Genomic DNA, 24460 nt, shown 5'->3' with positions numbered 1-24460 from the left:
ACCTCGTCGACCGGCGAAACCATTCCCCGCGCTTCTCAACTCCGGCTGAGAATCTCCTACCTTGTTGAGACTTGCATCCAGCGTGGATATAGCCCATCGCTGGCATCTCGTCTGGCAAGAACAACATCTCTTCGAAGCTAGTCTGCTCTGGCCCACAATGCCCTCAGACGCCGAAACCAAGGCCCACCTGGAAGGCATCTGGGCCACAAACAAGCACAACTCCCCCATCTACGCCTTCCTCCTCTCCGACGTGCAATTCACCACCGTCTCCCAAGGTCTCGTGACCGCACGGCTCCAGCTCACCAAGAACCACATCAACAGCAAAGGCGGCCTGCATGGCAGCGTGTCAGCCACGCTAGTTGACTGGGTGGGCGGGTACGCGATTGCGAGCTGGGACTGCAGGGAGAAGATGGGCGTGAGTGTGGACATCCACGTTACGTATATCTCGTCGGCCGGAGAGGGCGATTGGATCGAGGTTGAGGGCCGCGCGAATAAGGTGGGCAAGAGCTTGGCGTTTACGACGGCGAGGATCTCGAAGGTCGTGGATGGGCAGGCTGGGCCGGTTATCGCGACGGCGAGCCACACGAAGTATTTCTTATAGTGAGGAGCTGGATGTCAATGTAGGTGGCAAGCAGCATGTCACTTGGCACGCCTCGTGTGGCGAACCACCATGGTCTTCCGCGGTATTGAAGACCGAGACTATCGGCCTCGTACTGGGCACCTATCAGTTCCATCAGAGCACAGAATTGGTCTCGGACACCAGCAAAGCATCGTCGAAAACCGCTAGCTCTTTGCGTCTAGCACGATTCGCCATTCGTACTAGGACTCACTCTTCTAGCGAAGACCAAGCCGCAAGGACCCTCCCGTGCTTTAGAAGCGTCTACCAGGCCCCAGGGCGATGTGGTTGAGGCAATTCGGGAGGGTACATTCGAACAGGCAACACAGTTGTGGAATGGTCCTGTCGCACCTCTCGTGGCTGGAGGCAGCATAGATAGAGATAGTAACTGGGAAATGTGTTCTGCGCTACCTACGAATTTGGAAGCCCTTACTGTGCAATGCTTGAGGCACAAAGATTCATGATCCCTTTAGTGTACAACCCCTTAAGCCGACGCCTCGGCCATGGCTTGCCTCTCCGCGACACTCCCTTGCCTCCACCCATGTTTCGGATCCATCTTTCTGATTGCCTTGCTCTCCTCCCCAGCCTTCCCCCATCCACCACCGCCAGGCGTATTGATGATGATCCGCTCACCAGGCTGCATATCCGCTGTGTTCTTCCCGCCCATGTTGATACGCCTATACTCTTCCTTCTTCTCCTCTCCATTCGTTCTCGGCGTGTCCGTCCCATCAACATTCTTGTCCGTACTCGGCACTCTCCTAACCCAGATATTGAGCCCACACTCCGCGTCCTCGCCTCCCTCGAGCCCATACGGATGATACACCCTCCGCTCGCTCAAGATACTAACCTGCACCGGGATCCTAAACTCGATATCCCTGACCACTCCATCACCACCCGCATGCTGTCCCTTCCCACCACTCCCCGCCCTCAAGCTAAATTCCCTCAGTATAACCGGATACCTCCTCTCAAACACCTCCGCATCCGTAATCCTCGTGTTCGTCATATGCGTGTGCACGCCACTGGTGCCATCCCAGCTAGGCCCCGCGCCACTGCCACCCGCAATCGTCTCGTAGTAGCCGAAACCTTTCTGCTCGCCGCCCTCGCGCCCTGCCTGGTTCCCGCCGAAGCCAAAGGTCAGGTTGTTGCAGTCGCCCTGGGAGGCGGCGCACGCGCGGAAGGCTTTCAGGACGACGTCTGTGACGCGCTGGGAGGTGAGGACGTTGCCGCCGACCACCGCCGCCTTGTCGGAGGGCGAGAGGAAGGACTTCTTCGGGATCTTGACGTGGACGGGTTTTAGGCAGCCTTGGTTGAGGGGGATGTCCTCGCTGATTAGGCTCCGCAGGCAGTAGATTATTGCGCTGTAGGTCACGGCTTCGGGGGCATTGATGTTGCCTGGTATAAGTCAGTGGCTGGGTATGATGGTGTTTGATGCAGCGGAGCGATGGAATGCAAGCTGGAAGCTAGCAGACTCACCGTACACCTCTGGGCCGGTCCCCGTAAAATCGAACACCGCCTCCCCTTTCTCCGCGTCGATGCTGACCTTGAGCTTGATAGGACTACCGTCATCCATGTGATCAATGGCACTGAGGTCCTGTCCCTCAAATCTCTTGCTCACGTCCTTCAGCAGACTCTTCACGCTCAGCTCCGCGTTATCCTGAATGTTCTTCATGTAGAACTGCACCACATCCTCTCCGTAATCTCCTATTAGCGCGCTGATTAGGTTAATGCCCTTTTGGTTCGCTGCCACCTGCGCCTTGAGATCATTGATGTTGTCCGCTAGACACCGCGTTCCTGAGCAACCGGGCCACTGCGCCGGCTCCGTATACAAGAGCTCGGTGATTCTCTCCTCGTTGAAGCTCCCCTCGCTGACCAGCTTCTCGGACTTGATGGCTGCGCCCTCTTGGAAGAGCTCACGGCTCATTGGGGGCATGGAGCCGGGCAGGATGCCTCCGATGTCTGCGTGGTGTGCACGTGATGCGACGTAGAACACGATCTTGTCGCCACTGAACGCGGGCGTGATGACTGTGATATCGGGTAGGTGAGTTCCACCGTACATGGGATGGTTGGAGACCAGGACGTCGCCTCTCTTGAGCTTGCCGGCCCAGATGGAGGCTTGTTTCTGGACGCAGGTGGACATGCTTCCGAGGTGGACGGGGAGATGTGGTGCTGTGCATCGTCGTTAGCTTGATATGGGAGTATACTTGCAACGGACAGTAGGTTTACCGTTCGCAACAAGGCCGCCTTCAGAGTCGAAGAGTGCACACGAGTAGTCTAGCCGCTCTTTGACATTTGTGCTTACACTGGTCTTCTGCAGCGCCCGGCCCATTTGCTCGGCGATGGCCATGAAACGATGTGCGAAGATTGAAAGCATGATTGGGTCCACCTCCTTTGTGTCGACCTTCTTGTCCTGGCCATCACTCTCGCCAATGTTAACGATAATATGGGTGTTGATAAGTAAGGCAGTTGCGCCCGGAGTCACAACGATCGTCTGTGTACCATCGGCGATGATGGCTGGTCCTTTGATCCTGTCGCCCACTTCGAGGTCCTCAAGCTTGTATATTGATGTTTCTTGCCGTCCGCCTTCGAAGTAAACTTGTGCTGTGCCATAGCGTTTCTCGCCTTTTCCAACATCCTTCGGCTTGATCTCTTTCATCTGCTGGTCCACGGTCTTGTCTAATCCTTCGAACGTTTTGCCAATGCCTCTTGCACGAACGTCGTCTACAATGATGTCTCGATCCGGAAGCGTGAACCCAAACTCCTGATCATGCTGTCTTATGAACGCCTTGCCAAAGGCCCACTCGTCTCCGTCGTAGTATTTGTCTGCTTCTTCTTTCGCAGGCTTGACGACCATGAGTGCTGATTCTGTGCCACGATACCGCATGTTGAGATACTCCTCAAAGTGTATCTGCTCTTCATCGAAGCCCTGGTCTTTGAGCGTCTCGGTAGATTTCTTCTTCAGATCCGCCATCTTGTTTTGCAGATACTTCCTAATCTCCTTGTCGTCATCCGACCACACCTTCGAATCCGGCTCTTGGCGCTCGTCCACCACATCGGCCAGCGCCATGCCGTAAGCCGATAGTACCGAAGAGTATCTGTGGATCAGGATTTGTGATATTCCTAGCGCTTCTGCAATAGCCACAGCGTGCTGACCGCCAGCGCCTCCAAAAGTTGCCAGCCGGTGCTTTGAAGTATCGTGGCCTCTGGCTTCGGTCAAAGATCTGATAGGTCTCGTCATCGTCTCATTCGCGATCTTGATGAAGCCGTACGCCACTTCATCAGCGGACATCTCCCTATCCTTATCTCCGCCAGAGTTCTCCTTGTTGATCTGCTCAGTGAGCTCTTCGAACAGCTTCTTGCTTGCTTCGGTATCCAAGCCCTCATCTTCGTTCTTGCCGAAGATCTTGGGAAAGAAGTCTGGTAACAATCGGCCAAGGAATAGATTGGCGTCTGTGATGGTGAGCGGCCCACCTTTACGGTAGCATGCAGGCCCGGGGTGTGCACTGGCAGACTCAGGACCAACAACGAAGAGACCATGGCGGAAGAACAGACGTGAGCCACCGCCAGCGGCGACCGTGTTGATGTCGAGTTGTGGGGATTGTATGGTGACGCCAGCTGTAGTGGTCTCGAAGACGTGGTCGTATCTGCCAGAGCCGTATCTGCTAACGTCTGTACTCGTGCCGCCCATGTCGAAACCAATGACCGGTATCTTCGTCTCGGGATCATAGGACGTTAGCGCATATCCAACGACGCCGCCAGCGGGTCCGGATAGTATAGCCCTGAGTCCAGAGAAGATATCCACGTCGACAAGACCGCCGTCTGACTGCATGAATTCGCATCTTGCACCTTTCGCGCCTTCTTCTCGCTTGACACTCTCGGTACCCAGACCGCCTTCGAAGCCTGCCGCGAAGCCTGATATGTATTTCTTGATTGCGGGAGTGAGATACGCGTCCGCACACGCTGAAGTTGCTCGTGGGACTAATTTGATCATAGGCATCAGCTCGTGGCTCAAGCTGACATGCTCAAACCCGATCTCTTTTGCAATCTTGCCGACCAGCGCCTCGTGCGCCGGATATGTATACCCGTGCATCAGGCACACCGCTATACTCCTGAGCCCATTATCATACACCTCCTTCAGCTGCTCTCTTATCCTCCCTTCATCCGGCCTCTGTAGTATCCTCACCGCCTCCCCACTCAACCCTTTCACCAATTCCGCGTTGTCCCCCGCCTCCTCAACTGACGGAGCCTCCGTATTTCCCCTCTCCGGATCTTCAGCATAGTCCTCCAGCGTAACCCTCTCTTCGATCTCCACGACCGTCTTATACAGCACCTCCGGCTTCCGTATCGCCAAGTCGAAGATATTCGGCCGGCTCTGATTCCCAATCTCTAGACAATCCTTGAACCCCTTCGTCACCACCATGGCGATATCCTCGCCCTTGCGCTCTAGCAGTGCATTCGTCGCGACCGTCGTGCCCATCCGTATCGACTCGATGACCGAAGTGTCGAGCGCCTCGCCGCGCGGGATGTCGCGGCTGGTGAACTTGGAGAGCAGGCGGCGGATGCCTTCGAGAGGCGCGTCGGAGTAGTTGGCGGGATCAACGGAGAGGAGCTTGATCAGGACATCGTCTTCCATCTTGCCGGTGCCGGGGTTACCTACGCAGTCCGTGAAGGTGCCTCCTCGCTAGCGGGAGGTTAGTCCGGCGTATCTAGATCATGAGGACAGGTGTGAGGCATACGTCTATGGCAATGCGGATGCCGCGGTCGCTCTTCTTGAGCGAACCCATCTTTCTGTCTTGGTTTAGGAACACCGAGTCACGCTGCAGAAAGGAGAAACTGTAAAGTGGGACGCTGATTATGAGACAAATTGACTGTATAGCGCTGGCCTACCAACCGCTTTACTAGCTAAGACTTGATTGCAGAGATAGACGCTGTGACAGTGAAGCAAAACCGACTGCAACATCAGGTTAATTGATTGTTTGAACAAAAGAAATGGCCCACATGCCCCACGATGCCCCACCTTGGTGTTGCAAAGGGTGCCGGTGCTGATGACATAGCTCTGTCACGGCCTCCTAAAGAGGCTAGTGCGGACTTCTCAGAACCTTGGAGCAGAGATTCGACTGGGAGTACTCCGTAGGGAGGTACCACTTTACTGGTATTGCTGTTCTGATATACATGTATAAACATTACGCAGTTCCCCAGAATTCACAGAGAGCAGCATTTGATGAGTGAATAGTGATTGTTGCTACGCTGCTGATACGAGGTCTCGTCCTCCTTCGCATTAAGTACAGCGTTCGGTGATCCGCACTGGCAGACTGAAATGATCAAAAGAACAAGAACGCCCAAGCCCAAAGCCAGCCCTGCGAGCATCCCTTCTTCCCCAAGTGAACTGAGTATGCCAACCATGCGACTTCCGCAAGCCCAACCCCAAAACGCCGACGCTATGCTGCAAATCTCAATGAGAGAATGATTGAGATGCGTGTACAGACAGATACCGAGCGCCATAAGTACCCAAATGCCATGACCAAGCGGATCAAAACCCAAAGCTAAACTGTAAGAGAATGAATAGTGGCTAAAGAGGGAGTAGTATGGCAGCTCAGAGCTCCCTGTAGTCGCTCGGCCGGACCCTCTTCTGCCGATGCTGATGTCGGTGCGGATTAACCGGTTTCCGGAAATACGCGTCGTCCTCTTGGTTCTGCAACGGCTCGCTGAAGACGGTCCGTTGCTGGTTGGGAAAGCCGCCCATCTTGCTGTTCCCCGTCTGCGTCTGCTGCGGCATGCCGTTCATACCGTTCGTACCGTTCATCCCCCAGCCCTGTTGGCCTTGCCAGTTCTGATAGCCGTAGCCACCGTTTGGCATCATGTTCTGGTTGTAGTTGCCATAGCCGTTTTGTTGTGGGTAGCCCATGCCGCCCATGCCGCCCATGCCGTTCATGCCGTTCATGCCGTTCATGCCGTTCATGTTCGGCCAGGAGCCGCCGCCTTGCATCATCATGGGGTTCATCATGCCAGCGCCCGTTCCCATCATTGGAGCCATGGTGCCCATAGGCATGCCCATCATTCCGTTCTGGTTCGGGAAGCCCATGCCGTTCATGCCTGGGCCTTGGAAGGAGTTGAAGTTGCCACCGGGAAGTTGTTGGTTCTGCATCATCAGAGGGTTAGAAAGTGCGTTCATTTGTTCCACGAAGTTCTGATCGATGCCACTGGGGGCTTGCACGGTCTGAGCTTGCTGCTTGCGCATGGCAGCCGGCGCTGTCGGTACCCGGTCGTTGCTGAGTTCATCTTCGGCGGGCCGCTTGTTGGTGTTTCCATTGGTGGCAGGAGTAGCCGCGATAGTCGATGGCGTGCTGGCGGCATTGTTCGGCGGTGCTGGTGACTTGGATCCAGCAGATCTCGCCTCTGACGTCTCGTCCTTGGGAGCAGCAGTAGTCGCATTTGCCCCCTTCGGGCTCTTCGAGGCTTCCTTCGCCTTACGTTCCGCAGTCCTCTCATCCTCATACGCTTTGATTTTGGCATTCATCTCTTCATCAGGGATAAGGTCGTCAATCAGGACACCTTCCTTGGAGCAATTTGGACATACGAGATCACTATTGACGAGTGCGTTCTCAATACAATCATGACAGTATGTCTTGCCACAGCAAGGTGTTTTCATGGGATCGACAAACAATCGTTTGTCAATGGGACACTCTAATCCACGGTCTTGCAGCTCTTTGCTGCCCGAGTCGACTTCCTTCTGCTTTGCAGCCGAGGCTTTGGCCTTCTCCTGGAACTGTTCCCAGGACCTTTCATCGGCTTCTGCAACAACATAATTGCCGAATCTATCCATCAAGACAGTGGCCGGCTGACGACCGTCATCGGTGAGACCATCATTGGTAAGAGCAACTGGCTTCGCAATGGTCTTCAAGAATGATTTCGGAATGCCGGTGGAGCGCTTTACGCGGGGCTTATTCTCGAAGTTGGGGTCATCGTTGGTTGGGCAAGCCTGTATCCAGTGACCTGAGTGAGAGTTAGAACTGACTGCATGGGTGAACGAGGATCGCTGGCTAAACATACCTTTCTCGTGGCAACGGTAACAGATATATCCTGGTGGTGGATCACCAGCTGGCACATTGTTCGGCTTTTTGTTGTGGCCTCCTCGATACACTGGTTTTGCGCTGCCAATAAATGTTAGTGTCCGATAAATGAAACATCACACAAAATCCATGAAGAGAACTTACTTGGCCATCTGAGCCTGCTGCTGCTCCCATTGGTCCCCGCCAGCCTTGAACATGGCCGCAATTCTCTCCTCCTCTGTTTGTGCCTTGTTCATATCTGAGGCTCCATCGACCGAGGGGACACTCTTGCCCGGTACGGCAGGCTTGGATGTGGGCGCCTCAGTGCGATACGCGTTCTTAGCGTTGACCGGCATCTTGCCGGACACGTAGCGTGCGGCCTTGCCATGTCCGGCTTTCTGAGCTGGGAACCGTCTGGCTACGACTGAAGAAGAGCGGGGGATGATGGTAGTATCGTCATCGTATTCTACGAGTCAAAGTTAGTATTTGAGTGGAATGGTTCTCCGGACGGCCCACATCGGACGGCAGTGGGTGACATTACATACCCTCGTTGGCATCTTCGCTATATATCGAAAGGTCGAAGTCCGTGCCATCACCCAGCCCGCTGGTTTTGATAATCTCCTTCTTTAGCTCAAAGACAGTGATACCAGTGCCGTCGAAGACAATGCGCTGAGGTTCTTTGGATGACTTGAACTTGAAGAAAACGGAAGAAGACATCGTTGCTGGATGCGTTACGGGTACTGCTCAGCACAGAGACAAAAGGCACAAGGGGTCGCAGGCAGTAGCAACGTTGCAATCGTCGTCTTGCGCAACACTTGATCGTGAAGCCGTTGTCGGATGTCCTCTCTTGCAGTAGCAGGATGCGAGTAGAGAACCGAGTGAGTGCGTTTTGCGGTGATTGTTTCAACAATAGGACAATAATCAATTGTCAGTGCAGGACAAAGTGAAGCGAACTTTGCGCACAGGCTACTGTTCCTGGTTCCAGTCTGGACCTGGGTAAACGGAGGTATTTATTTTGTGAAAAGCTGGCCAAGAGCTAGAAGGAGAATAGAGTTTTTGTGTACAGGAGTTGCGGATTTGAGTGTCCGCGTACCAAAGTACAGGACCTTCGATCTGCGAAGAGTGACAGGTCCTCCTCAATCACGAAAAAACCTTGCTATTCACAGTTTCCACCGCCTTGTTCGTCCCTTGAATGTCCAAAGACCAATCCACGACTTTACCTGTATGGGTGAGAGCGAAAGGAAGCGTGCCGGCTGATGAGGGGTTTCGATGAAGGCGACTGAGAGGTCACGACGGTGGCGGCCTAAACCAGCCGGGTTGAGTGTCGGAAAGAGCGGATTCGATGAGCAGTGTGTTGCACAGTTGGTGGAGCAGAAGAGCAGGTGGAGATGGAGAGATGTGGTGGTGGTGGGAGATGGATGTTGAAAGAGATGTCGTTGCGACCGGCAGGCACCGAAGTCTTTGACTGTCCGGAAGGTTCCAGACTTAGTCAGCGCCGCCCTGCCCGCTCAAATACGGAAACATCATGTCACATGACCTTCCTGTCCAATTCATACGTCGGAGATGCGAGCATGCCACAGCACGCGGATTACCCGTAAGTACCTAACATGGCATACTTCGAGAGAGATGGAGAATCTATAGGCTAGGAAGGTGGTCATGCATCCGAGGTAGTTTAGGGATAATCATGCTACTGCCTTTTGTTCCTCTATGCAAACCGCAGCCATTGTCCAGCGACACAATACGTACGTGAAAGATGGCATATAAACTCAACTGCAGATGAGTTTGTTCATGTGGAGTGATCCTATGGATATGCGGTTTCTTTGAGCGCCTACTCCCCTACGTTCAGAAACAGTCTGGCATCATGAACAGTAGAGGCCAAACCCAAACCAAAGCCACCAGGTAGAACGCCAAACTTTCAATTTGTTTCCAGCAAACAATCTTACGCAGCAACAGCCTCCACCTCGACCTTGGGCATCGCTGCCCCAGTACCACCCAGGTCCGTGGCTCTTGCCTTCGGGTTCTTGGTGTAGTAGTTCGAGATGGCGGATTTGATAGCGTCTTCAGCAAGCATGGAGCAATGTACTGTGTCGCATTCTGTTAGCGCATACTCGTCTTTGCTGACACGGAGGTACTCACGCTTGACGGGCGGCAGGCACAGCTCCTTCGCAATTTCCGTGTTCCTTATCTTCGCCGCATCCTCCAGCTTCATGCCCCGCACCAGCTCCGTCAGGTAGCTCGAACTCGCAATGGCGGATCCGCAGCCGAAGGTCTTGAACTTTACGTCGCTGATCGTGTTGTTATTGGGGTCGACCCGGATCTGTAGCTTCATCACGTCACCGCATGCCGGTGCGCCTACAAGTCCAGTGCCGACGTCCGTGTCGTTCTTGGGCATCGAGCCGACATTTCGGGGCCTGTTATAGTGGTCGAGCAGTGCTATGAGAGTTAGCTGAGCGTTCTGAGAGCAAACGTTGGTCGCGGTAGGTTGAAAGCCTCTGCGCAGGCGTGCCGGCTATTGCAAAGTCTCGTATCGACAGAAGCAAGAAGAGTTCGACTTATCTTTCTCGTGGTAGGCCCTTCTTGATACTATCGCTGGCGCCGCTACTCTAACTGGCGACGAAACGGCTGGTCGTGCGGCAGAAGAAACAATCCGACTTGCTTGCGCCGGCGCGGTCGTAAGAACTCGTCGAAACATACTGGCAGAGAACGCAGGAGGTTTGTCGTCGTTCGCGAAGAGGATTCGTAGGATGTATGTGACTCCGGCGATGGAATTCAATGGCAGGGGTGCTGTTGTGAGTGGTGGTTGGGGTGATGGGTCTGACGTCTGATGATCGCAAACTTAACTATTTCGCCTCCGGCAGACATCGGCCGCAGAATCAACGCACGTGCCACCTCTTCTACCCCACAATGTCATCTGGGCGTCAGGCGCTTTGTAATAGACACAAGCATGTCACGTGACTCTGCAGGAGGCCTAGAGTCTGCGTTCAAACTAGGTAATAGAGCCCTGTCGCCCTCAACTCACCCTTGTATTTAGACTGTCCAGCTGTGACTCTCGACACCTATCGAGCGCCCGTCATATACCCACCATGGAGTCATCTTTTTTCCTACATCGAGCGCCTTGCAATGCACCGTGGACCTAGATTCATGCCATGATCGTTCTTTCATACCCGCCGGAAGAAATACACATATGCAAACTTCTTCATCTCGTCCACCTCAGCAGCCTTGGCGACCTTCTCGTCATTAAACAAAACCCATGAAGGCGAGCCTTCTTCCGGTATCTGCTTGCGAACAAAAGCTACGTAGTGACCCGCATGGATCGAGCTTCCCTTATGGCAGACGATGGACTGGAGTTGGAAGCGTGCCGGTAGCTTGTCGCTACCAGGGAGCAATTTCTCCTTCGGTTCGGCAGATGGTGCGTCTGATGTCCCCTGCAGCGCTTGTCAGCTTGATACAATTATCAGCTCTATCTTAGACGTACCCCTGCCGCAGAGCCATCGTCAAAATTACCAGCAGCATCGGGATGACTGAACAGCCACTCAACCGCTCGCTCCATATCTCCTCCAGTTTCGTTGAGCGCTTGCCGCGCCTGAGGGGCATTGAAGCCCATATTACCGAGCATCTCAATGCTCTCCGGGTCGATGGCTGTGCTTGCCTTGTTACTAGCGGACCCACCTCCGAGGTCTACTGGTGTATCGATGTCCGGGTCTTCCATATGTGCAAAAAGCCAGTTCATCGCTGCCTCCGGGTCAGCGTTGCCGGTTGCATAAAGGGCCTTCTCGCTGCGGACGCGCGGGAAGCCCATGCCTTCCAACATCGACAGAGCGCCCTCGTTTGGTACGAATTTCGGTGCGGCGCTTGCGTCGGCGTCATCTGGAAGAAGCTCTTCGTTATCCTGCAAGCCAGCAGACTTATAGGCGTCGAAAGGGATTGGTTCGTCATCAACGATTACGGGGACGTCTTGCTTCGTGGGCACCCAGTTAACGAGCTCGAACCGGCGAGCGTTAACTGCTAGTATTGTAGGGAACGTTTTGAAGAGGCTGCGCTTGGAGAAGCCGTCGCTACTCCCGCATGACGCACACTTGAGTTCTACTACCTCCTCTGCGGTGAAGATATCGAGACACTCCTTCAGGGTCACCGGCTCAAATTCCTCCTTCTCCTTCTCCTTGCCATCGTTGTCGGTAAAGGTCATCCGTGCCTCCTTTGGAATCCTTCTAATCGGCACTGGAATCGAGATGTTCTCTTGCTCGTCGATCTTGTAGCGCACTTTCTTACAGTTGAGGCACTGTAGTCGTTGCTCCATTGCGAACCGGAATGCGTCGACCGGATTCTGCAGCGGAGCCGCGTGCTGCGAACGCGTGATAAGCTTGAGGAGATGGAGCAGAAGCTCGAAAGCGTCCTGTTGCCGCATGGTGGAGAACTCCTCATGACCTCGACCGATTAGGTGCTTCAGCATAGCTGGTGCCAGACCTTTCTGGTGTGGTACCTCAGGCGTATGTTCAGACACTGTGACATCGCTGTCGGGTTTGGCGTAACGGCCAGATAACAGTCCGTCTGCAACCTTGCGCAATTGGGTCTCCAAATCCTCAGCCGGAGTCAGTGTGGCTGGTGGGGTATCTTTCGGGTGATAGTAGCGTTGCTGGAACTCTGGCATGGAGAATATTGACTGTAAAACGCTGTTCATGTAGCAGCTGTTTCCTAGGTTCTTCAGGCCTGTGAAGCCGCTGCCGAAGAGCGGCTTTAGCTCTTTGCCGTCTTCGGTGGTCATTGAAAACTCCCATCGCAGATTCTGCTCAATCTGCATCTCCGTCAAACTCTTCTCCGTCTTCTCCCTACCCCGAATGTCGATGCCCCAGTGTGCCAAATGCGCGGGCAGCTCTGGGTCCACTCGCTCCTCGTCGCATGCATAGCAGTAGATGTCTGCCGTACCATCCGCGGTCAACGAGCCAAGCTTGACCGCCACTGGATGCTTTGATTCATTCGTATGCGCTACGCCGTGCCCATTGCCTCCGATCCCACCAAATTGAGGTCGACCGCAGCCCAGGTTGCCGCATGTCAGGCATAGCCAGAGGTTCTCTTTGAGATCGCAGTTCGAGCAGTGACCCAGATCTCCGGATGCGATTTCCCGTGGTGCTTCTTGTTCCAGGCATAGTGTATGTTCGCAAGCAGTCAGCTCCTGCTCCCACGCCTTGACCTCCTCTTGTCGAGCAAATGTGTTTGCCTTGAGAACAGCATCGACGACTTGAGGGAGCTTGCCGGCCGTCTCGTCTACGTCTTCTATCTCGCACTCGTAGCATTTTACTTGAGTGGTGGTGTCGTAGCGGTCTGTTTCCGTCTCGGCGGCGATGGCGAGCTTGGACACTTTCTGGGGAGGCTCGTCTCGCTTTATCCTCTTGCGTGTCCGCTTGACATTAAGTACAAGAGGGTGTTTGACAGTCTCGTAGTGTAGTCGCGCATGATTCCGTTCGCCGGTACAGCCTCCGTTGAAGCAGAAGAGGCATACGTTTAGTCCGGAAGGGTCGTCCTGGGTGAGAAATCTTCGTTAGGACAGAAACTAAAGCATAGAGCAACTGCTGTCACGACAGCTTACTATGGAGTCGAAACACTGAGTGCAGTCCTCGCGATAGACAGACTGATTTGGGCCCGGTGGGCGAAGCTCTACGAGAGATTTAGTCGTCTGTCGCTTTGGATAGGCATATACGGGCCTGCTCCTCGCGGCATACCTGGAGCGTTGACGTGTACACAACCCATACTGCGCGGAGTGGTGTTGCTGCCAAGCTGTTAAGAGCGCAGGTAGTTTGGTAGCTGTTATGTGCTACGCTACACGCTGTCACGAAGCTGCCGTTTTTAAGCGTCTTGAAGCTTCGGTGGAGGGGCAGACAGGTGATCGTCAGGCACCACCACGGCACGCTTTTGCGGCCAGACCGGAACCACAGCTTAAGTAACCCTTCATTGTGAACACACGACACTGAGTTACAGGTACACCAGCAGCGACGGCTGTTACGCGGCGGCATGGCCCTCGGCCAATGTATGTCTTCCATTCTGCTATAGACTGTCACAGAAATTAATACTACAGTAGACCTATCCGCTGTCTTCAGCTACATGACAGGCATCGTACCACCCATTCGTGATGCTTCTAGAGGCTCCTTTCTCGGAGACACGCTTCTGACACGCTTGATCATTACTTGTATCTCCATGTTTGACCCCGTCTTTCTGTTCGAGTTTGCGTTGAGTCCTCGTGGCAATATCTGGTCTTTCAGGCGCCACTTTCTCGCTGCACTCTTCCATCCAGTCCCTCTTGTCATTGACATTATCCGCACATTCAGCTTCAATTTTTCACGGGAACCACTGGAAGCACGAGATAGGCGACGATCACGCGGCTACTTCTCCTTGCACGTGCAGGAGCGGGACGAACCGGTCTGGGCCAGCACGATCTTTCTCGTTAGCTGGCTCGCTCTTCACTCGGTAATCGGCTTTATCAGCGCTTATCTGGCGCTCTGTACCCTACGATGGGCTGGACGCGGACAAGAGGATTGGCTCATTGGATTTTTGGTGGGTTGGAACTCCGTCTCAGCCTTGTTGCTGCTACTGGGCTCCGCTCGCTGGTACATCATCGCGCCCATCATCTCCCACCACTGTCAGCAGTCACAAGCTCGCGTAGATGAGAAGCGGGATGACGAGAAATGCCTCTCAAAGCGCCAGAAGGAGTCAAAAATCGAAGACCACGTGTAGCGGAGAGTTATACCGGCCATGGAATGATATGGAGTGGGTAGGGTGTTTTCTGTGGCTGCATAAGATCCTTACTGTCTCGAAGCTCTGGATCTGGCGATTGTCCAATCGATCTGCGGGGCCTGTCTACCACGAGTGTGCACTTGTTGCATACTCGAACGCGATCGGCAGTCGAGTCTAGACAGTATGTTGCAGACTGAGCAAACTTTTCGCCACAAATTACTCATGTATACGTGACGGTCCGATGGGGAGAGCGGCTTGGTTTACTCATCTGGCAGTTGATGAGTATGCGATATCAACACCTGACTGTCCATAATAAGCAGTCATGTCAGGCAAGGCTATCACTCATCGGGAGCAGTGCTGTCATATGTCACGGCCGGAGAGAGCTCATAACTAATCGCTTAAAATGCAGTGTATCCGCCTGTTTCTCTTATTCAAGCCAGAAAGTATTCGATAATCAGATATCATAACCCTCTCCGATCTGCGACCTAGCACGCTGCTGGCTCTCCCCGAGATATCACTTGCGCCCAAGTGCAACTCATTCATATCACAGCCATTGCAGTCAATCATGGCGACTGACGGGAAACGTAGTTTGCCTAGTAGGTCGGCCTCCATCCCTTATGCCTAGGGTTACTGACAGAACCTGGAAAGGTGTCTTCGACTGGCGATTAGGAACATACTTCCTCCCTGTTCCCATTATTCTGCTATACGGTACAATACTCCACATACCTGTCTCCAAAAGCCTCACAACTCATGACGATCAGTCCTCGCTATGGTCGGTGGCATATCGGAGTCGCCGGGAGTGGTTGACATCTTCCTCTTCAAATTGCAAAGCGGAAACGGGGCGGCAGCCGTCAACGCAGCCGCGTCAGAACTCCGCGTTGGCTACTTTGGTGAGCCTCCCTTACCCACTGTCCAACGGCCCAGAGCTGATGGCCTCAGGTATGTGCGCAGGGACCAAGAAGGACCTCGTGTGTCTCCCTACGAGCGGCGTGTCCTCCGCCGAGAAACTGGCCGTTCGCTTCAACGAGGATTCAGCCAGATCCTCCACCGGGCTCGGGGGCTTGGCGCCGCTACTGCCTGTAGCGCTCAGTCTACAGTCGAAGACTTTCTTGTGTGTCCTCGCTGTATCAGGAGTGTTGTTCTGCGTCAGCCTAGTATGTCTCGGCCTCCTGAAGCGCGACATCAAGAAACAAGCAGGCGGATCGGGTAAGAGCCACGAGCAGCGGTTGAGACGGGCATCGCTAGCGCTGTTGTGGGTCTCTGTAGCTTTGGCAACCGTCTCTGCTGCTGCGGTCACTCAGGCGACTTCGGCCTTGAAGATTCTTACGAAAGATCTTCCAGCCGTGGCAGTGTCCTTAACAGCGGGTATCACACTCCAAGCTTTACAGTGGGCCGTGATAGTTCTATCGACACTATTCTCCCTTGGCATTTCGATTCTGGTCAAGGGCGGCGGCGGCATGTCACTTTCCAAGCTGGGTCTACCAGGACCGGGCCCGGCTGCGCCGCCTATGAGGCCGACCGGGCCCCCCATGGGGCGGCCGCCAGGCGCTGTCCTTCCCTGAGGAGGAACGCGCTCGTGTAATTAGGCACCGGGCATTCATTATGAGGAAGCTGGTCTTTCGTCAGGATTTGGCACAACACATTGCTTTACATTAAATAGATCCGTGATTTTCGGCCATGTCACATTAAAGAGTGGATGCTGAGTTGATCCATTTCCCTCTCTGCCTATCTTCACATAAATAAATGTGACAACGATGTTAAATTAATGCCGCTGACACCACCGCCTGCGAGTACTCTGTTGCTCACGCTTTTGACCTATCAGGTCTGTGGCGGTGCAGCCCAGCCACAACTTTGATAGGGTGAGCCGATAAGCATGAGTCAAGCCCACCATATCTGCAGTCAATAAAATCGACAGTGCACAAACACATTCATAGCTTCTCAATTCCCACCCCGACGTCTTGAAAATCGCAAGATCAACATGGCAGACTCTGTATACGTCGACGAAGATGTCGGCGTTGACGAGACAACACAGCAGGGCACTGAAGCCTCGCCATACAAGTCGCTACAGTTTGCATACCTTCAGCGCCCCGGCGCAGCCCAGTACCTCATACGCAAGTCTACCACCGGCGCGACACCTGATGGCGCGGATGCTTCAGTGCGCGAAGAATGGAAGCCTGCAGCAAAATCAGCCCTAAAGAAAGCCGTCAACTTCTACGAGCAGCAGAAAAAGAAGGATGCGCGGGCAAGGGAGCTTGCCGCGAAGCAAGAGAAGGAGGACGAAGAGCGACAGAAGGTACTTGAGGAAGCGAAGAAGATTGCCGTCGAGGAGGACATGAGCCTGCCGAAGGCGGAGAAGATCAAACTCAACGAGACTGATCCGCGGAAGGTGAAGCTGGGGAGGGGGACTCGGGATAAGGAAGTCGACTACAGCAGCAGCGGGCGAGGCACGCGAGTACGGGTCCTTGGACGCGTACATCGAGCGCGGAAGCAGAAGGACGTGCTTTTCATTACGCTACGGGACGGCTACGGATACTTGCAGTGCGTGCTCACGGGGCCGCTGGCAAAGACCTACGATGCCATCACCCTCACACTCGAAAGCTCTATTGAAATCACTGGTGAGATGTGGGAAGTTCCTCCTGGTGCTCATGCGCCAAACGACCGCGAACTGCACGCAGATTTCTTCAGGATACAGAAGACCTGGAAGGCTGCTGGAGGGGAGGACGCGATCACTACCAGGATTCAGCCCGACACTGACCACAGCGTGCTGATGAACCTTCGACATCTTACGCTCCGGGGCGATGTCGCCTCATCTATCATGTTCGTGCGAGACGCTGTTGAGTTCGCCTTCCACAAGGTCTACATGGACAAATCCATCCGCAAGGTCAGCCCTCCAGCGCTTGTCCAGACGCAAGTTGAAGGCGGCGCAACTCTGTTCAAATTCGACTATTATGGCGAGACAGCTTTCCTCACCCAATCATCCCAACTCTACCTTGAGACATGTCTGCCGTCCATGGGCGACGTGTACTGCATTGAAAAATCCTTCCGCGCTGAGAAATCCCTCACCCGCCGCCATCTCTCTGAGTATACCCACGTCGAAGCCGAGCTCGATTTCATCACCTTCGACGATCTCCTAGACCATCTAGAGGACACTATTGTGAAAGTCCTCGAGGTTACTATGTCTAGCCCTACCATCGCCGGATACGTCCAAGCGCTCAACCCCGAATTCAAGATGCCCGAGCGTCCCTTCAAGCGAATGCGATACACCGAAGCTATTGACTGGCTGCGCGACCACGATGTCCTTAATGAAGAAGGCCTTCCACACACGTTTGGCGACGATATTGCTGAAGCGGCAGAGCGAAAAATGACGGATGAGATTAACCGACCTATTTTTCTGACACACTTCCCTGTCGAAATTAAGGCATTCTACATGCAGAAGGACAAGGACGACCTGCGCGTTACTGAGAGCGTGGACTGCTTAATGCCAGGTGTGGGCGAGATCGTCGGCGGTTCCATGAGGATGGACGATTATGATGAGCTCATGGCCGCGTTCAAGCGTCACGAGATCGACCCGGCACCATATTACTGGTACACGGACCAGAGGAAGTGAGTCTTCATATCCGAACTACCTTCTAGCACACAGTGATGTACTGATCTTTCAATCAGGTACGGCAGCTCCCCGCACGGTGGATATGGCCTCGGCCTTGAGCGTTTTCTGGCCTGGCTTTGCAAGCAGCACACCGTCAGAGACTGCTGCTTGTACCCGCGGTACATGGGCCGATGCACGCCTTGAAGGCCTTGTCCCACCCAGGGCCTCCACTTGTTTTCGAGAGCATATCGCCTTCTAGTATCAACGTCATTACCCATTAGCGTAGTTACGGCGAGATGTGTCTCTTCTCAATGAAGGTCACCCTCTCCTTGAAGCCCCTTCACAGCATTAGACATTCCATGCAGCGCCCAGATAGAGCTGCTAGCATTTTGGTATTCAGAGGGGTTGTATTTCCGCCGGCGTCTGCCCTTAAGTGCGGGCAGCACAACAATGTAACTGGATTTTAGCTGTCTCTCGAATTCTGCGCGGCTTGCGATAGACAAGGCTGTTGCGAAAGTACTTATGCACGGCGTATATTGAGATCGAACATGTTTACTCCATAAACGCCTGACTTTAAAACCAGCGATATTCCCTGTCCAGCCAAGCATTCATTGCCTACGGATTGCCGAGACGTCATTGAATCAGCTAGTTTTCCACCAGTTGATAAAGAAAGGACTCTGCGAATGCCATATCCCACTGTTGAAACGGTCGGGTTGATCGAATCACATGCCACCTGCAACTACTGCTGGTTTCAAAATGTGCGGCCGTTTGGAAATGAAACTTCATCCCACCCCTCTCCCCCTCGATTGCTTAATACTCTCAAAAGATGCAGCACAGCTGTAGCTATTTAATAGGTAGAAATCAAGAAGACTAGTAGCGTCGCGTAGCTAATAAACTACTAGAATACGTAGTTTCGTGTGCACTTGATTTTCTTAGAAAGCCCGTACGCCGCTGCCCGCGTGCGCGGTTTTTATAAGTCTAAAAGCTTTCCTACCATGTATTACTTAAAATATACCTAGATAAATTCTAATTATTAATAGCTACAGCTATGCTGCACCTTTTAAGAGTATCAACTTCTATCCTAAGCGTTAAATCGTTGTGCAAACGTCGTTTGGGTCTTTGACAATCGAGGGGGGGTTGGGTGGCTGAAGTTCATCCAAACGGCCGCACATTTTGAAACCAGCAGTACTTCCGCCTCACGGCACGAATTCTTACACCTCACAACGCACCCAAGCCAACAGCCGCTTCCAGCTTCAGCGGTTCTCATCGCTGCAACTACTGAAGCGTTTCAGAAGAATTTTCACTTTGGAGTAGCTCGGACCATGGACTTTTCCGTTCTTCGTCTTCCGCCGCGCTCGGCCGGGCTGCCGACTCACAAGCGCCGACGCGACATTCCAAGGTCTGGATGAACGCGTCCCAAGACGCGCACCTTCTCTTTACGGTCCTCTCACAGTCTTTACATTCGCGCATCGCGTGCCTTTCACTTCACTTCCGCAATTTAATTGCTGCATTTTCTAGATTGGCACGTTTAGACTTGCTGCCCTCGCCATATCATCAAGCCACTCCTTCCTGCCACTTTCGCGCACCTCGAGCCCACGGCACGAGTACTAGACACCCACGAAAGAGCGGTCGTCATAGCTCTACCGATCAAGTCGCCTGGATCATCCACTGGACTGGACCTTTATTGGAGGACTTCTCGTCCAATAATTCACACCGAACTGCTGCTGAACCAGCAAGAGCAGCACCACGATAACGCCTGCAGAGACCTGAGGTCGTTGCCCAGGAGCGCCTTCGGGGCAAAGCCTTCTCCTCATACAATATCCTATTGTATAATTCTTTATTTTATTCGCCTCCTTTAGCAGCCAGCAACGTTTTGCGTCAAGGCTGCTGAACCGGCAAGAGCGTCATTGTTCGACAACGCGCGTAGGGTCTCAAATCCTCGCCCAGGAGTGCCCCCGCGCACATTTCTGCTGATTGCTCAAGCGCTCGTTTCATACTATTGTAAGACGATAGCTGTCGTACGAGTGATTGCTTTCTACTTCGTCACCGTAATTCGGTTCAGCCATGCCCCCACTCACCCTTGAAGGTTGGTCTTCCTTGCATGCAAGATAGCTTCCACAAGATCTAAATTGACCGTCGCATTTGTAGATGATATCTTCGATGATGCTTCGTCAGAAGACATCTTAGCACAACCACTACATACCCTCCATGAACCCAGTAGCTCTAGAGGCATTTCTAGTCTAACAAGCCCCGAATCTGCACCATCGCGGCCACAGACTTTAGGCAACACTGGATGTTACGGCAGCTCAGCTGGAGCTTCTCGGAAAAGGAAGTGGTTTGATCTCGATGCTAGTGAGACACGTGAGAAAAGACCACCGACGTTGGATGTTCGTGCGACATCTCTCAACGAGTTCTCTTCGCTACCGCGTACCGGGCAACGGCTCGTTCCGATCATACGGTCAAATTGGGCGTACCCGAAGTCCCAGTATCAAGGATGGCTCCCTCCGCTACCCATCACTTCGGAGTCATCAGCGATCAAGGATCTCAAGCAGGAATATACGCGCAAGCAGCTTGCCAGTCCGGGCGGTGCTGCTCACGCTGCGACAGATGATTACGTTAGCTTCGAGCTCTCGGCGTTCAGCATGTACAGACCGTCCAAGCCATCGAATCGAGCCGTCTGGGACGAGTGTGATTACGAGTATAAGATGGAGTGTCTCCATCAACTGAACAACAAACGAGGCGTCAGCGAACTTCTGTTCGACGGTATTCTCAGCGTTGGACAGGAGAAAAGATATGTTCAAGGAGTACCTTTCAAGACGTTATCAATCGATGGGTACGGCGATCATAGCGCGCACACCGCCACTGGAATCTGGATACAATCCAGCCTGGGACGGCAGAGCGCGATCTGGTACCAGCTGAGATACCCGGCTGAAGAGTACACTCGTTACCACAAACCCTTCTTGTGGGTGGCAAATCTCAGCAAATACTTTGTGGACTATCTAGCCGAGCACGACGCTGTCTGTCTCCGCGACTTACGGAGACGGTTTTATGAGCAGCTCGTTGCGAGACATGGTAGCGATGAGCACTTCGTCATGTGGTTAGGGGAGTCAAAGAGTACGGACTTCCGGACTAGTGTCGCAGCTAATGCTGGATTCTTATTCAACGAGAGCTGGAACATCAACACCGAGTTAACGTGCCATCCTATCTGGGGCGAGATCGGTCCAGTCGAGCTGAGCGCTATTCCACAGCAACCGCAAGAGGAGGCTAAGACCATAGTGACTCCCTACACTTATGACTGCTTTAAGAATATGTACTTCTCGAAGTGGCTAGAAGCCCGCCATCCTACAAACGAAGTGCTTAGCTTACAGCGCCGGCGACAGGAAGCTCTAGGATTCAGGCCTCATGGAAGTTCATCACATACGCCGTCAAATCGCGTTCTCCCTCTTGTAAATCGCGAGTTTCGCGTCGGCGACGTGGTGGGTGTTAATCGGGACGAGGAGTCAGTTTGGAAGGACGGGCAAGACACATGGTTTGCATACGTGCAAGGGACACGTACAGATACAAAAGGACGACAGCTACTGGATGTCATCTGGTTGTACAGGCCTGTTGACACAACCTTATCCACCATGACCTATCCAGTAAAGAACGAGTTATTTTTTTCTGACCACTGCAATTGCGACAAACATGAGTTCAGAGCAGCCGATGTGGTGTGCAAGGTTAACGTCGATTGGAGACCGTTCTCGAGAGGCTTGCACGCCCAGCAGGATTCGCAACATGACTTCATCGTTCGGCAAGTTTATCGCGTGGGAGATAACTCCTTTTCAACACTCCGGACCACGGACTTCGAGTGCGACTGCAGAACGGCCGTTACGCAGTCAGAGCTGGAGCTGCTAATGACGAAATTCGAGGTCGGGGACTCCGTTCTATTCTCCGCAAAGGGCCACGATTACCTTGAGCCTGCCGTCATCGAGTCCTTCCTCCATGAGAAAGGGAGTGTTCTCATGCGGCGCCTTCCACGACGAGAGCGCGATCTGGGGCACAAGGAAGCACGCCCCAACGAGGTCGTCTGGACCAGTGGTTTCTTCATGATCTCAGCTAAGCAGGTTGTCAGGAAATGCGCTGTTCGCTTCTATACCGCGGAAGACCTGAAGACCGGTTGCATACCAGTCCCTTACAACCGGGATGGAACTGCGGACGCCTTCTATATCACCTGCGAACAGGTCACAGACGGCTACAAGGGTGTGCAAGACCCGTTTCCCTCACAGCTCAATCAAGGGTACGATCCCACTGCTCCGCCCGCCCAGCGCCCGTTGAGAGGGCTAGGACTCTTTTGTGGGGGCGGCAATTTTGACCGAGGTCTCGAAGAAGGCGGTGCAGTAGAATTCATTGGGGCTGTTGATCTGGCTGCGCATGCTATGCACACATACCACGCGAACCTGAAGGAACCGGGCCGTGTGTAATTATTCTTTGGTTCCGTCGACGATTATCTCGCTCAAGCAATCGCTGGTAAACGCAGCGTACTTCGTATAGGCGAGGTGGAGTTCTTCTCTGCAGGAAACCCATGTGTAGCCTTCTCCCTCCTCCAGCCTAACAAGCAGAGCGAAGAGTCCCTTAAGAATGCGTCCTTGGTTGCCTCAGTAGTGGCCTATATCGACCTCTATAGACCGCAATACGCGGTTCTAGAGAACGTTGTGGCGATGACGCATAAGATAGGGGCCACAGATCAGAACGTCTTCTCGCAGCTGCTCTGCGCCTTAGTCGGCATGGGATACCAGGTGAAGCAATTCTGTATGGATGCTTGGTCGGCTGGAAGCGCGCAGAGCCGGTCTCGACTCTTCATATCCATCGCAGCGCCTGAATTGGAGCCCATTCCTCATCCTGCCTCAACTCATGCCCATCCTCCGAACACCAAAAACGCTAGCCTGGGCAAGGCCACCAACGGGCAGCGATTTGGGGAAAGACGCTTCGAGCCAACGCCGTTTGAGTACGTCACTGCGAGAGAGGCGACCGAGGACCTTCCATGGATCGGTGATTCGTCCGTTCAGAGCTGTATCGAGTTTCCCGACCATCGAACGTCACGAGTTGAACGGGCACTTCGCCGCACTCAAATGTCTATGATTCCAGTGTTTCCCCCTAGCCAGAACTTTGTAAAAGCCATTCAGCAAGGCTACATGGGTCTACCACAGAGGCTGGCATCCGCCAAGGAGAAAAACAAACTTCGATCAGCCAAAACCAGCAACGCTTGGGGCCGCGTTCCTGCCGACGGCCTGATGCCCACTATCACGACAATCTGCTCGCCTGCGGATGCTTTCCACGGCAACGTCTTACACTGGGACCAGCCGAGGTGTCTGACCGTTATGGACGCTCGGCGCGCTCAAGGCTTTCCGGACGAAGAAGTCATTGTTGGCCTTCCAGCGAATCAATGGAAGATTATCGGCAATAGCGTTGCACGTCCAGTAGCCCTTGCTCTTGGTATGGCTTTGAGAGACTCATGGCTGGCGAATCCGCCCGAACCAGAGCCTCCAGCTGCAGGAATCGTCCAGCGTGCTGGTGTAAACGCGGATACGGATGCCAACGTTACGGGGATAGCCACAACGTCGTCATACAAGCAGCCTCACCACGCAATTGAGGACCAAGACTACCTACATCTCAGCGCAACGAGTGAGGCCCGGGCTTCTGTGCGTTCTGTGAAAGAGAATCTTAACGTCAACGGGTCTTTAAGGATTCGGCGAAGTTCAGTTGTTCACAGAACTAGAACTACAGAGCGGACTGTCGATACTACTGAGATGACGCTAAAAGCAACCATCTTAAAGAGCACTCGAACCGCACTGGACAACAAGGCGCACGAGCCCGCAGAGACTGTGATCCACCCCTCAAGGCATGAGAGTCCGTTGTCGGTCGTTAAGAAGAGCGCTCGTAGTGCTGGGCTGGAGCCGGAGTTTACGCCCACTGAGTGGCATACTATACCTGGCAGGAGCCCGTCCTACAAGCGCGGAGGCCGACACACCAAGGACGATGGTACCTGAACAACTTTCATATGGGTACGTTTCGAGCAGCTTGCGCAACCGGACGTTTGAGCAGGATGTCTCAGCTGGGCACAATAGGATGAGGTGGGTGGATGGGTTTTACCGTTGAAGATGCACGGGATGGTGCGCCATTGTCGAAGCTGGCAAACCGATGCTGGACGCTGAACTGGGAGATGCCTACGGAAAGACCTTGTGTAGAAAGAATTGAAGCTAACACATCAGAGCAAGAGACCGATGGGAGGAGCGTGGTTTGTCTCTACCATGGCCACTGTTTGGGGCCTGCGTGCAAGATCAAATCACCATTTGTATGCAGACTGCGTTCTCGCGTCGCCATCTTGGTAGAAATGATAGAAATGCACGTTCGTCTTCACACTGACATCAATCACTCTGACATTCGAGTTCAAGACGGTTGCAGGCTAGAATCAAGTGAATTAGAATAAAAGATAACCTAGACAGACCA

At 53.6% G+C, this 24460-nt stretch overlaps 8 protein-coding genes across 8 annotated transcripts; 4 read left to right on the top strand and 4 right to left on the bottom strand.

The window, feature by feature from the left end:
• Nucleotides 1–157: 157 nt before the first annotated feature.
• W97_07454 (uncharacterized protein) lies at nt 158–601 on the top strand (the record flags this gene model as incomplete). The annotated part of the gene is made up of 1 exon (XM_007785084.1): nt 158–601. The coding sequence occupies one exon, from the start codon at nt 158–160 to the stop codon at nt 599–601; it is 444 nt and encodes a 147-aa protein (XP_007783274.1).
• Nucleotides 602–1100: 499 nt separating this feature from the next.
• W97_07453 (5-oxoprolinase (ATP-hydrolyzing)) lies at nt 1101–5397 on the bottom strand (the record flags this gene model as incomplete). The annotated part of the gene is made up of 4 exons (XM_007785083.1): nt 1101–2008; nt 2090–2782; nt 2840–5294; nt 5350–5397. 4 exons carry the CDS (start codon nt 5395–5397, stop codon nt 1101–1103), a joined length of 4104 nt encoding a protein of 1367 aa, XP_007783273.1.
• An 809-nt stretch (nt 5398–6206) lies between these two features.
• W97_07452 (uncharacterized protein) lies at nt 6207–8379 on the bottom strand (the record flags this gene model as incomplete). The annotated part of the gene is made up of 4 exons (XM_007785082.1): nt 6207–7606; nt 7664–7764; nt 7828–8128; nt 8208–8379. 4 exons carry the CDS (start codon nt 8377–8379, stop codon nt 6207–6209), a joined length of 1974 nt encoding a protein of 657 aa, XP_007783272.1.
• Nucleotides 8380–9601: 1222 nt separating this feature from the next.
• Nucleotides 9602–10354, bottom strand: W97_07451 (uncharacterized protein; the record flags this gene model as incomplete). The annotated part of the gene is made up of 3 exons (XM_007785081.1): nt 9602–9744; nt 9799–10095; nt 10195–10354. The coding sequence occupies 3 exons, from the start codon at nt 10352–10354 to the stop codon at nt 9602–9604; spliced, it is 600 nt and encodes a 199-aa protein (XP_007783271.1).
• Nucleotides 10355–10820: 466 nt separating this feature from the next.
• Nucleotides 10821–13407, bottom strand: W97_07450 (ubiquitin thiolesterase; the record flags this gene model as incomplete). The annotated part of the gene is made up of 4 exons (XM_007785080.1): nt 10821–11087; nt 11138–13180; nt 13247–13314; nt 13380–13407. 4 exons carry the CDS (start codon nt 13405–13407, stop codon nt 10821–10823), a joined length of 2406 nt encoding a protein of 801 aa, XP_007783270.1.
• A 1546-nt stretch (nt 13408–14953) lies between these two features.
• On the top strand, nt 14954–15950 carry W97_07449 (uncharacterized protein; the record flags this gene model as incomplete). The annotated part of the gene is made up of 4 exons (XM_007785079.1): nt 14954–14984; nt 15037–15096; nt 15150–15278; nt 15328–15950. The coding sequence occupies 4 exons, from the start codon at nt 14954–14956 to the stop codon at nt 15948–15950; spliced, it is 843 nt and encodes a 280-aa protein (XP_007783269.1).
• Nucleotides 15951–16366: 416 nt separating this feature from the next.
• Nucleotides 16367–18178, top strand: W97_07448 (asparaginyl-tRNA synthetase; the record flags this gene model as incomplete). The annotated part of the gene is made up of 2 exons (XM_007785078.1): nt 16367–17991; nt 18052–18178. 2 exons carry the CDS (start codon nt 16367–16369, stop codon nt 18176–18178), a joined length of 1752 nt encoding a protein of 583 aa, XP_007783268.1.
• Nucleotides 18179–20038: 1860 nt separating this feature from the next.
• W97_07447 (uncharacterized protein) lies at nt 20039–24000 on the top strand (the record flags this gene model as incomplete). Its single annotated transcript, XM_007785077.1, has 3 exons — nt 20039–20060; nt 20123–22426; nt 22505–24000. The coding sequence occupies 3 exons, from the start codon at nt 20039–20041 to the stop codon at nt 23998–24000; spliced, it is 3822 nt and encodes a 1273-aa protein (XP_007783267.1).
• Nucleotides 24001–24460: the final 460 nt, after the last annotated feature.

The sequence above is a fragment of the Coniosporium apollinis genome (assembly GCF_000281105.1).
Source record: "Coniosporium apollinis CBS 100218 chromosome Unknown supercont1.38, whole genome shotgun sequence".
NCBI lineage: Eukaryota > Fungi > Ascomycota > Dothideomycetes > Coniosporium > Coniosporium apollinis.
This window is presented reverse-complemented; position numbering and strand designations above follow the sequence as displayed.